The sequence below is a fragment of the Cibotium barometz genome, chromosome 44 (genome assembly GCF_041138505.1).
Source record: "Cibotium barometz isolate CiBa-2024 chromosome 44, ASM4113850v1, whole genome shotgun sequence".
Classification (NCBI taxonomy): domain Eukaryota; kingdom Viridiplantae; phylum Streptophyta; class Polypodiopsida; order Cyatheales; family Cibotiaceae; genus Cibotium; species Cibotium barometz.
Genome location: NC_141089.1, coordinates 22,334,567 through 22,347,918, shown reverse-complemented (window position 1 = coordinate 22,347,918; position 13,352 = coordinate 22,334,567). Strand labels below are relative to the sequence as shown.

Sequence of the window (13,352 nt, the reverse complement as noted above, 5' to 3'; positions counted from 1 at the left end):
TAACATTACTATGAACAAGTGGCTACACCTTTTTTATCACATCTTTTGTCTCTACACATTTGTATCTACACAATGCTCTCTTTGTAGCGGATTTCTAGATATCACCAAGCTTACAAGTTGTGTAATGCCAGGGTTTATCCATAATTACTAAGACTTTGGTAATATACATAACGAGCTATAAATATGAGGCATTTATATCGAGCCAGTGGACGACATGATCCATGACAGCAGGAAACATGGTTGCATGTAGGAAAACAACTTCATATTGTCAGTAACCAGCTTGAGGAGAACATTAGGACAAACCAGGAAATTTTTCAAGAGCTCCTGGACAACATCATAGATTTCAACCACCAAGCAGGAGCTGTCAAATACGTCCCTGCCTGCCTGCCCCGACAATTCAATTTGTGCTATATACATGCCCATCAAAGGGAAATACAGAAGACTGGAAAAACATAAAAAGTGAAGAAAAATGGTAATTTCTGGCTTGTCCAAACTCGAAAAAAATCATATCAAAGATTTGGTGCAAAGGCAGGTTCCAGGGCTTACATTGGAATTGCCTGCTGTTCAGATTGGCATGCACTCTACTTGCACGTCAATACAAAGCATGGAGCATCTGGGCGTTGCCCCGCAACTGTACGATAGACATACAACTTGTCTGCTCGAGAATCCTCATTGTTTTCATCTTTGATTACCTCCACATTCAAAGAGGGCATGGCTTTCGCAAGCAACAACGCACCACTCACAGTGACATGGCATGATGACATCCAAAGCGACCTCATGGACTCGTATTTCTGCACATCAAAGAGAAGGGCTGGATCCCCAAAGGGGCTATCGCGTATCTCCAGCTTGCGGAGATTTGGGCAGCCTTCCAAGATTTTCTGCATGCCAAGGTCACTCTTACCAGCAAAAGCCAATGAAAGCATCTCCAGCTGCTTGGCATACATACCAATGTAGCAAAAAACTCTGTCTGTCAATAAACCAGAAAGGGAGAAGCGCTTCAGACTCCTGCAACTCTTGACTATAGCTCCAAAGCCTTCATCCAAAGGCTCTTCGGTGGTATGGTCAGGAGCTAGAGGAGACAAAATGCAGAGGCGAAAACAAGTCAGTTGTGGACTATTCCTTGCCACGGTCTGAAGGCCTGCATTTGTCATCTTCCCGCAGAAGTACAAGATAGATAACAGGCTCTGGCATCCCTTGGAGATAGACACTAGACCATCCTCAGTAGCCAGCCCTGGCCCACGTAAGTCCGTAGGGAACACTCGCAGCTCTTGAAGCTCCTTGCAAGCAGATGCTACTGCTTGAAGCCCCCTGTCTTCCAAAGAGTCCAGAACCTGAACAAGAAATCACACAAGTTAAAAACCCATCGCTGCTAGAAAGGCCAGGAGAGCTAACTCTAGCTGCACAATGCTTGATAAAAGTAAATCATCTGCTTGAAGTTCGGTCACACGGTCTCTGGGATAGGCTTCTTACCCAAAGTCGAAGTAGCTTGTGACAGTTACTGATAAGCTTTATCATCTCACTGCTTCGAAAGGAGCTTGCATAGCTCAGATTCAAGAAGGTAAGATTACAACAGACTGGGTAAAGGGATGGCACACATCTAGAGGCCACTAACCAAAAGCCAGATAAACTTCGCAGCTCCGTGCATTTTGAGATAGCTCTTTCAAAATTTCTCACTGATGAACATTCTGGAGCAGAAAGGGAGCCTGTACCAAGATCCGTAAGCTGTGGAGCTTTTGCAACAAGGCATTCCAGCTGCTCAAATGATACTGCACTATTTAACCTAAGGCTCCTAAGAGAGGTACATCTTGCAACTAGCCTTTCGAGTGCATAAAAGTTTACTTCACTTGCACAGCTTGCAAAATTGAGGGAAATAAGGGACGTGAAGGATTCGGGGAAACAGCTGAGCCAATGCCCTCCTCTGTCAATTACTTCGCATTCCTGCAGCTCCAACACCTGCAGGTGCCTGCAACAATTGAGAGACCAGCTTTCAGTAGAATGAATCTGAAAAGTAGGAAAAATCAGCACACGCATTGATGTTGCCACTTGTCTGGTGACACACACATCGGTAAAATCTGCATAGTGATAATAAGCACAGGTTTCCATGTAAAAGTTCAGATTGTTTCTCAAACTTAACAAAAATCAAAGTGCAATTTTAACTCCATGAGAGTCTACTCACAACGCTTCAAATCATCAACTTCATCATGCATAGCTTGAACCGCATGCTATGACATCCCCACCCAAGCACCCAAAAGTGCACACAACATAGTAGACCAATCTTTATGGATAAACCATCAAACTGAAGTCCAACTTCCAAGTTTCTATCACTTCTCCAAAGGTGAAGGGCAGACAAATGCTAGCACTAAAGACCACACACACACACACCATAGCTGGGTAGGCATTATGACATGTCTGCCTTAGTGGACAGATCTTCATACATAACCAACATACTGAGCTTACTAACAATACTTCTACAGAGGTTGTGAAAAAGTACCACTTTTAACCTTGGTAGATTCAGCATATGTTCAGTCCCAAATAATAATGGTTGGAACCTTGGAAGGTAGTTAAAGTTAAATTAAGCATATTAAAGGTTTTCTTCACGTGTTGCCACACCGCACTTGGGTGGCTTGCAAGTCTTGAGGTTAGAGATGAATTATGCATTTTGTGAGCCCCAATGCAAGTACAAGTCACCGATTGCCACCAGGGAAGGCCAAGGTAAGTCTGGGCAATTGTTCGTGCACAAACACCACACAATTTTGTAAACCACAGCTTATAAGGCCAAGTGCCTGGCGCCAAAGATAGAAGGTGCCAGTAGGCAAGACACCAATTGAGCACTCGGACAGTCCATCTGGCAAGTCTGGACAGATCGGGTAGCTGGTCAGGGAGGAAGCCGAGCAGTGTCCTGTAAATAGGCCCTGCCTCTTCTAATTCCCAAATTAAAGACAGGTTAGCAGAGCGTCACTGAAGCAACTAGGAATGCACCAAATCCAAAACAATCGGCACTCCACTTAAATATAGGAGCAAAGGCATCAGCAATTTCTGCAGACCTGCAAAACGGAGGTATTCCAGGAACCCCACCAAGGAAGCGGTCAGTACCAGCAAGCACCCATTTAGATCGGCAAGTTACCGTCATCTGTTCAGGCTGGATACACAGGCTAGAGCTCAGCTCAGTAAAGAAGGAGATACCTTCAGGTCAAGGATAGATCTTTATTGTTTCAACTTCATAATAAAGCAAATTCACAGGGCTATAGGGACACAATGTTGTGTCTGGTGTATTCTCTCTCTTCTCCTCACTTCGGTTGACGCAACAAAGTAACTAATCCTACACCTAAGCGCATGTAGCGATAATATCAGCGCTTCCACATGAACAGCAAATCATTATCAATACTTCAATAATCATTCCATCCCAAAGGAGTCACCTGTGTGATGAGTGCAGCTACCCACCATGCAGCAGCTTCAAGAGCCACACTGAACGACATCAAGTACTAGAGGATAGACTGCTAGATCTTCTGTAACTACAATCAAAGCATCTGTAACTACAATCAAAGCAGCCCACCAGGCCATAGTGCCCTGTAGCCATAGGCAGCCGCATGGCCTATAAGAGAGGGCCACACTTCCAAGACACAGCTGGGAGGAATAAGCACATACAATAGATAGTAACAGCTCGTGCAAAAACAAGTTCCGTCTGTGGTGGTCCATCGGTAGACTGCTTAATTCAATGGCCTTAATTAGAAGTGCGTAATAGACTGAAACCTCCTTTCAATATGATGGAAAACAAAGCAGTGAAAGATCAGCTTTATATACCTGCAGTTAGCAGCAATATGGGCCAACGCACTGGTGGTGAACCCATCGCAGGTTGTAAGAATCAAAGTACGGAAATTTGGAAAAGATTGTGCAAGTATGGCCAGGCAATCATCAGTTACAGTCATTCGTTTCAGCCTCAGCTCTTCAAACCATGGATAAGCATCGGCCAAGGCAGCTACCCAGGGATCAGCATAAGCTCCCCAGTACTCTGGCACAAGACCGAAATCTGCAAATCTGGGCTTCCCCTTCATTGTGAGAGATTTGAGGTTCTTGAACCTGTGAATGAGGAAGGCCGGAGAGACAGAGTAGCAGTTACCTATGAAGACATGCTGTCTGGTAAGAGCTTCCACACGATACCAAGCTTTGCATACCAAAGAGACAGCATTTCTATCCTTGTGAGATGTGACGAAGGTGAGGACATGCTCGAGGACCTCCTCAGGAAAACTGGCCTTTCGGTGCCGCTGACAATCCTGAGGGATAGCCTCCATAGCTGCTATGTAGATAAATCCAGCAGTCGGGGTTTGTAGACGGGGAGGCTACTTGAAGAAGACAAAGAAGAAAAAGAGCAGTGCAAAAAGGTAAGATAAACCCTAACCAGTAGGCTTACTGCTGCTTCTGCCTGGAGAAGAAGCTCAGAGGTGTAGATCTTTTGCAGGTAGTGTATTTTGGCCTCTACCTGCTCAAGCCATGGGCAGCAGCTTCTTCCCCCTCAAGCCGAAACCCTTAGCAGTAATTCTGAGCACCTGCAGCCGAAACTCTTCGCCGTATGTTATTGCATCTACCTGCAGGCACCCAGCGCCTGAATGTGCTGGAAACGAAACCTCGTCCAGAAAGCTTTGGCTATGGTGTGCGTTCTGCTGAGTAAGAAAAGCATGTGATTCAAGAAGAAGCCCTGCCCAGTAGAGCTCTGGCGATTCTTCTGCTGAAGAGCGCGAGCCAGCACGTTCTGCTTCTACGGCTGCTTGGTCGGGCTTTTCATCTGGCTGCAGAAGCATGTACCGTCAGGACTGTGTGAGACGAGAAGCTCTCTTTCACTGCATTTTAACACGTGTCTCTGCTATTCTGTGCAGGAAGGTGAGGAAAACCGTAAGAAAACAGCCAACCTCCCTTTACATTGAGCTGTGCAAGATGAAGGGGGAAGGTTGCCTGATGATGAACAGGAGGGTGGAGAGCTTGAGATGTACCTTGAGGGGGGGGGCATTAGATGCGCCGAACGGAAGTGTTGATGGCAGCAACAGCGGCAGGAGCGTAGGGGAAGGCCTGCAGCAGGAGTGGCAGGTGTAGTCAGGAGGAATGACGGGACGGTTCTTCAAGGGGCCATTGTACTTGTGCACTTTAGGGGGAGGGCGGGGAGAGTAGGGCGGTGTGGGGGAGAAAAAGGATGAACAGGAGAGAAAGAGAGAGGTAATGTGAGGAAGGAGAACAATCAATGAATGAAATACAGAGATGATGTTGATGTTGATGATGAAGATGATGATGAGTAGGAGGATGAAGTAGATAGATATGACAGCCGAAACCCCTATTGTAAGTTGTACAGTACAGAGGTAGGCAGTCACAGAGTCTCTCTCTCTCTGTCTCTCTCTCCGCTGCTCAATGGAAGCTCTCCAGACCCTCTCTCTCCCCCCTCCAGACCCTCTCTCTCTATCTCTCCTCTTCTTCCCAGCCTTGCCCTGTTTTCCTTGATCAAGCTGACCCAATCAATGCAAATGCAATGGAATCTCTCTCTCCCTTTCTCACCCTCTCTCTCTCCCCTCTTCCAATATTGGCAGCACTTCCAAAGGTCAAGATAGACAAATAGGAATGATGATGTCTCTCTGTCTCTCTCTCTCTCTCTCTCACACACACACACACACACAGGACAATACTCTGAGAGCACTCTGTCTGGTCAAGAACTCGGAAGAGAAAACTGATTCTAGATAAGCTGGGTCATCAAGGGGGCAACAAATTGAAAAGCTTTCTCAATGAGAGAAGGGTTGGATCACGTGGGGACTCTGAGGAAATTTTAGAAGCTAGAACCCAGGGATGGCTGGATGACAAGCTGCAGGGAGAGGCCTAGAGAGAGAGAGAGAGAGAGAGAGAGAGAGAGAGGGGGGGTAGAGATGGGTAAAAGGCGGTAAATGCAGAAAGAGAACGAGAGAGAGCAGTGAAAAGGAGGAGGAGGAGGGAGGGGGGGGGTCCTCATCTGCTCTCTTCATTAATGAGGGGGGATATGGGGAGGTCAGAGCTTGGGGGCCTTTTACAAAGGAGAAGAAGATGAAGGTCGGTATGGGGGGGGGGGGGGGTTTGCTTGCGTTGCTGCGCGCGCGCGCGCGCGTGTGGATGAGGTGGAGTGCAGCCGAGCATGAGCTGTGCTGAGAAGAGTCCTTCTCTTTCAACACCACCAACGCCCCTTTCTCCTCCTGCTCCTCCTCCTCTTCATCCTCATCATATCAGATGAAGAAGACGAAGACCCGGCGTAGATAAGGCCTGCCCCATTAGCAATCATTAAAGAAATTTGATTTTTTATTCCCTCCCTTCGCTGTTTCTTGTACGACCTTGCTACTACTACACTAATCAAATGAAATTAAAAGTCTTCATAAGATCACCAACCCCCCCATACCGACCCAAGTGTACTTCAAGGTTAAGTCTATGATCAAGCTCATCTATAATCATTACTTAGATCTCCTCACACTTATCCATATAGCCCATGTGAATTCCCTACCCCAAGCTAAAGGTCGCGGGTTCATATGTGCCCGATGAACTCAAAAAAGTAGTTTGCACGTAATTAAGTCTCCATAGCCAATGGAGACACAGCCTAGCGGTAAGGTGCTGAAGTCCCATGCAGCAGGAGGTGATGGGTTCAAAACCTGCTAGCTGTTGATAGCGGCACGAAAGCACACACGCGCACGAGCATAAAAAATCCCCCAAAAAAATAATTAAGTCTCCATAAGATAATCAAACCCAACCCCCCAACCCATGAAACAAATGACCTAGTGTACTTGAAGATTAAGATCTAGGGAAGCTTACCTATAATGAGATCTCTTACTCTCATTCATATGGCCAGGTTTTCTTAAACCTCTTGAAAACATGTCTCTCGAATGCCATTACTGTATAAAATTTCAGATTTTTACACAAGGATTTATGAGGTGAGCCGAGGCAATCTAACGCATATGATTGGTTGGAAGATGTATGATCGGTTGGAAAAATGCCTCCAACTATACACACATATTCCTCAAAATTGGTAAATGTATGAAGCTTTCCATTTTCAGGCAAGCATTGCAAGAAATTGCATGGGCCGGCAAGAGCTAGCCACAAACATGTATTCCTCTTCCAACTAGACTATGCGTATAAGTGAGGCCCAAAAATGGCATTAGCAATACAAAAATGACTTCACCCAATGCTTTAAGTGTTGGATAAACTTTGGTGGAAGGTGTGTAAACACCCTTAGTAGAAGAACTTAGATATTCATTTTGCCTTTGAAAATCAAAGTGTTGAATGCAAAATTAAGTGCTTCGAAAAACCAAGATACTAAGGTATTTTTTGTTATTGTAAGGCCGAACACGGATCCTCGTTGAATGTTTTACCAATTGTGTTCACACACTAAGTATGTTAAACAAATGTGAGTGGGCAAGATGTGCTCCAAGTTGTTTGATTCTATGAGGTCCAAGCAGCATAGGTTGGCACTAAGTTGGATGTTGATTACCATCCATCTCCAAGCTATGGATGATGCCTCATTGTGAGCACATGCACCAATCAAGAGGGGGAGACATGAGCTACTTTTGCCTAGACTATTTTCCATGTCCTCTAAAAAGTGTTAGGTTATATAATTGGGTGGATTTTCCCACATTAGATTTATTACATTTGCCCAGATTCTTACATCTCCAACATAGGCCTTAATCAACAAAACGTGCGTGATATTTTTAGCTCCTTGTATTCAAACAATTGAATGTTTATGTTCTGGCTAGGGGTGTCCAAACTAGGATTCAAGTCCTACATGGTGCTTGCACGTGGCAACACAATCGTATGATTTGTATATGCACTTGTTTTCATAAAAAAATTAAAGCATCCATTTGGTTTCCAGCACGAGGAGCTCAAATTGATCCATCTAAAGGTGACCAATCTCACTAAGCTACACATTACGAGAAGAAGTTAAACTCCTACTCTCTATCAATTACTTGCTTAGAATTAGCTAACCCATAGCTATGCATTACTAGAAGAAGTTATACTATTGCTCTATCAATTATCTGCTTTAGAATTAGCTAACCCATAGCATATCAATTTTTTTATAACCAACACAAATAAGCTTACTTACATGTGTTGACTCGCATTGACCATGATGAGTTAATAAGCTTCAACCATAATCAACTCAAACTATTTAGCTCATGCATGTGTAGAGAAGATTTCTCAAACCTAAGAGAAAACAATTCCTAGCTACTATATCCAATAAGCTAGAGAGAAAACAACTCCTACCTTAGGTTTGAGAAGGTTTCTCAAATCTAAGAAAAGACAATTCCTAGCTACTATTTCACTTCGATTTCTCAAACCTAAAGAAAACAATTCCTAGCTACTATTTTGCTAAGCTATGCATTCCTATAAGAAGCTATACTCCTACTTTATATCAATTACTTGCTTAGAACTAGCTAACCCATAGCTACGTATTACTAGAAGAAGTTATACTCTTGCTCTATCAACAATTACTCACTTAGAATTAGCTAACCCATAGCATATCAATTTTTTATAACCAACACAAACAAGCTTGTTTACATATGTTGACTCACATTGACCATGAGTAAATAATCTTCAACCATAATCAACTCAAACTACTTAGCTCATGTATGAGTGGAGAATGTTTCTCAAACCTAAGAGAAAATAATTCCTAGCTACTATTTCCAATAAGCTAAGAGAAAACAATCCTACCTGAGGTTTGAGAAGGTTTCTCAAACCTAAGAGAAAACAATTCCTAGCTGTTATTTCCAATAAGCTTAATATAGTTAACTCGCACATGGAGGAGTAAATATCTTATCAATTAGCTTAAAATTTTGATAACATGAGGAGTAAATATATAATCAATTGGCTCACAAATTGTTAACATATTATATAGGTCATTGTTTGCTAGTAAACTTGCGTGTGTAATTTGTACTATAAAAATGTGTTTTTCATGCAAGTACTTCAAGGTAGAATAATTGATATTGAAAGTAACTTTGAATGTACAGCTATCTTGGTTTGACTTCAAACTATAAAAATGGGAGCATAGGTAGAGGTTAATATGAAGTAGTTAAAAAGGTATAAGTTGTGGGGTATCTTGGTAAGTGTACTTAGTAAATGTGTTTGATATGTACTAGTACTTTGTGCTAAGGGCTTGCGTTTATGAAAATGGAGTTTCTTACTAGTAAGATAGCAAAAGTGTGGACCATAGATAGTGTGTGGGTGAGCTGTCAACAACAAAAAAGAAGGTTCTTATTATATTTATGAGTAAAAATCTATGAGTGAATGTTCAAAACCTTTTTATGAGGGGGGTTTAAATATACTATGTGATTATGTCAAAATTGTCTTTTGATAAACATTGGGGACTGCAAGATTTTAAGTACTTGAGAAAATCAAGATCAAAGTTAATAAAGTTAAATATATGCCAAACATGTGCTAGTAGCCTTGTTTGTGTGAATCTCTTTTTTGACATGTCCAAGTTGCTTGATAAATGGCATTGGGCAATGCAAAATCATGGCAAGTTCTAAGTACCTAAGGATCCAATAATCAAATACTAAAGAAGCTTTCGGTTAAGTGGGACTCACGAGGAACGAGGGGTCATTTTCCAAGCCTTGATTTATGGGTGGGGCATTGTCTTCCTCGTCACAAAGATTGAGCCATTCTCCATAGAAAATTCATGGGACTTCAACATCCTAGAGTGTGGCTCTCAAAGCTTATGTGGTGCCCTCCATGTGGCCATGTGTGAAAGCCAAGTTCTTTTATTTTTTCTCTTTTATTTTCCTTCTGAAGACGCAATCCACGAGGCTCATTTCACACAAATGACATGATGGACTCAATGTTGGGCCCTACATCATCTAGTCCAACAAACCACAAAGTTTCCAACGATGAACAAGCATATGAAATTTTGGTCCTTGCATGTGATAATACAAGGGTCCCATTTTGGGGGACCACAACTTATTATTTTCTTTGGTTCAAGATTCGCTAAAGAACATGAAACCATTTTCTACCCACGGTGTTTACCTGCACCCCTTCATTCACTCAAAGTGAACCTAAATACTTTTCAAGCTTTATCATGCGTTTCTATGACCCCTAGCCATGTTTCTGGCACTAATATTTATTCTTTCTACCAAAACCTTTAATCATTTTCACACTATAACACAAGCATGCATGTGAAATCTCATCTACAAGTGTTCATTGTATGATTGTAAGCATATTTTAAGAATGTGTGTACTAAAAAAGAAGATTCATTCTTCAGAATGCATGTTATCCCCATTCAAGTCTATTCATGAAAGTCATTAATTTAAATAAAGTGTGTTTTACTTTGGGTGTGTCAGCATACATATTCATATTTTTGCATATTCAATCTCTTGATTTATCATGTATACACTCACCACTATGAATTAAAATGTTCACTATGTCTAATTATGTCCACTATGTCTAATTATGTCCACCTAGACTACTATACACTAATCTTTTCATATCTTATTATAGAGTGGATGTGTGAAATATTTACTTTTTCAATACACCTATTCAAAGGAAATTGAAAATGAGAGTTATGCTCCAAATTTTATTCTCAAAGAGACTTAAAGTAGGAACTTCCACATGCCTTTGTCTATTTTCAATAAATTTTCTCAGTGATAGCCTATACGTGACTAGCCACATGCAACTATCTCATCATTTAAAAAATTTTGTGTGTTTTAATACTAACGAGCATTTGCTGTTGTTAAACCCTACAACAAATAAATAGCTAAAAGTCTTGCATCATTTCATTAAAAGTCGTATGAAAACTCCTTTAGAAAAAGATTAAAGCATAAAAAGGGTTTGCATGGCATAAATATAAACAAATTTAGAGATATAAAATTTACATAACAAAGTATAAACATGTTGTGGGGCATGATGTGAATAAAGGGCATATTGGGTTGACGTACTCAGAACTTATCCCTTAAAAAAAGATGTTGATACACAAATATAATTTACATTGTAATTTTAAAAATTGGACATATGGTACCCTCACCAAATAAACTTATGTTCTTTCAATGGGTCTCACAAATTAAATTAGTGATGTTTGTTGTTTGCAATGGTTTATTAACTTTAAACAATCTTCTTAACGGTGTGTTCAATGCATGATGATTTCTTGTGTGCATAGCACATCTTGCTACCTATTCCATAAAGAAAAGCTTCTCACACCTTTCACAACACAAAAGGAATTTAGTTGAGAAGTCATTTTTGAGTATTTAATACACTCTTGTACACACTATGCTTATGACAAAAATATAAGCAAACTCTCCTTAGATGTTAAAACATAAATAGGGTTTACATGATTTAAAAACAAACAAACAATCTTATATAGAGAAGACAATGTCATCAAGTTTAAGAACCACGTGAGAATTCACATTCATGCCTCTCTCAAAGTTAAAGTAGGGGGATTTTTTTTGGCAAGAAAATTCAAGCAAGTATAAACCCAATTGAGCAGGTTTTTAATAATGGGGGGCTCTTGGTCTATCACTCTCTCTCTCTCTCTCTCTCTCTCTCTCTCTCTCTCTCTCTCTCTCTCTCTCTCTCTCTCTCTCTCTCTCTCTCTCTATTTTACCACCTAAATAGGATAAAAGCAACTTTTTCCACATAGTAGGGCACTTATGCATATGTCATGATTCCATAATATGGCACCTATGCATCTCTCTCTCTCTCTCTCTCTCTCTCTCTCTCTCTTATCTATCTCTCTCAATAGAAACACAAAATTTCTCCAATAAAATCATACATCCCAATAAAATGAAACAAGCTCAAATAAAATTACAAGCCCAATAAAATTACAAGCCCAATAAGAATACAAGCTCAAATAAAATTATAAATTTATCAAATAAAATGATACATCTCAACAAAACGATACAAGCCCACATGAGAACTTTGTCCAAACATCTCAATGGTGAAAGCCTCTGTAATTAAGCATTAGCCATGTCTGATACACATGCATTGTAGAGTGTTATTTTTTGTTTGAAACCCTCCCCGTCTAACAAGCTTCCATGTTTAGACTCTGACAAGTTTGTTCGTGGTGTCAATGACTAATCACCACTCTTTTCCACCTATGCAATAGTTAGAGACATATTAGAAACATCATTAAAGACACTTATTTTTAAGACACCCATCCCCTCGATCTCAGTAGCAATACATGGAGGCATAGGAGAGATGAGGTCAAGAGCAAGGAGAGGTGGATGCAACAACAACGTGAATAGTGGAGGAGAGGTATTATCAATTGCCTTAGCAAAGGTGGAAAATGTGGCTTCATTACACAATTTGTGAGTAAAATGGTCATACCTAGTTTACTTGTAATACTAAATTAAATTCATATTTGTATAAATTAACAAGTGTATTAAAGGAAAAAGTGCAAAAAGTTTATACTTGTGCTCTCACCACCAATGACATTTAAGATGTGACTTTGCATGGATATGTGGCTACAAGTACTAGCCTCACAATAGCATGGACTTGAGGTAATACCTGAGGTATATGATCAAATTACACACTTATGCTTATTGAGGGATTTTTTTTCCATTCTAATAAAATAGGAAATGGTGATAGCAATTATATTGATTCATTTTAGGAGATTGCAGGAGGAGGGCTAGGCATCACCTTTCCCCAAGCTTGATGTTAGGGATGGCTATGGGGCTACCAATAGGACAGATCATGAGGAGGATAGGCACCCTATCTCGTATGAGGAGGATAAATAGATGTGGTCTACTTTTTTTTGTACTCCGATCTTAGCATGTTTTGCCTCTCTGTAATGAGCACATTTATGGATCATTATCCTTATATAGGGGTCCATGCCAGCATGATGTAATACTTATATGATTATTATTTTGGTCACTTATTCTTTTATAGGGGTCCATGCCATGAGCATGATGTAATATTTATATTATTAATCTTTTTGATCACTCTTTCATAGATGGATATTGTATACTTTTCCATCATTTATATATATGTACATGTAATCAGTGTGATATTTACTCCATGTCTTTTTTTATTTTCTTTATGTACGTGCTAACAAACTCTTATCAATGAAATGTATTTTAATAGTAATTCAATAAAATTTCTTAATTGTTTAATCAATAAAATGCATGAAAGTCACAAGAAATCTAACCTTCATGTAGATGAAGCTTCGATGAGAGATGAAGATCCGTGAGAGGTTACAATGAGAGCACCCAATCGTATAGTTAATGTGTCTTGCAAATGATGAGAGCTTGAGGAAGAGTGATGGGGGGTGTGTGTGTGTGTGTGAGAGAGAGAGAGAGAGAGAGAGAGAGAGAGAGAGCAGAGATGGCATCCAAAATCGTGAGCGAGCAGAGGCAGCATCTAGGCAGATCTACGTCCAAGGT

General features: G+C 40.8%; 1 protein-coding gene across 1 annotated transcript; it reads right to left on the bottom strand.

The window, feature by feature from the left end:
* Nucleotides 1-240: 240 nt before the first annotated feature.
* Nucleotides 241-4,346, bottom strand: LOC147613087 (protein AUXIN SIGNALING F-BOX 2-like). The gene is made up of 3 exons (XM_086782390.1): nucleotides 3,802-4,346; nucleotides 1,471-1,963; nucleotides 241-1,331 (listed from the first exon to the last, which is right to left on the bottom strand). The coding sequence occupies exons 1-3, from the start codon at nucleotides 4,287-4,289 to the stop codon at nucleotides 582-584; spliced, it is 1,731 nt and encodes a 576-aa protein (XP_086638516.1). The 5' UTR covers nucleotides 4,290-4,346; the 3' UTR covers nucleotides 241-581.
* Nucleotides 4,347-13,352: the final 9,006 nt, after the last annotated feature.

Excerpts from the sequence above, each read along its gene's own strand:
- LOC147613087 (XM_086782390.1), bottom strand. The coding sequence starts at position 4,289 with ATGGAGGCTATCCCTCAGGATTGTCAGCGGCACCGAAAGGCCAGTTTT. Across the intron at positions 1,964-3,801 it reads CATATTGCTGCTAACTGCAG|GCACCTGCAGGTGTTGGAGC; the intron begins GTATATAAAGCT and ends CAATTGTTGCAG. Across the intron at positions 1,332-1,470 it reads ACAAGCTACTTCGACTTTGG|GTTCTGGACTCTTTGGAAGA; the intron begins GTAAGAAGCCTA and ends TTTCTTGTTCAG.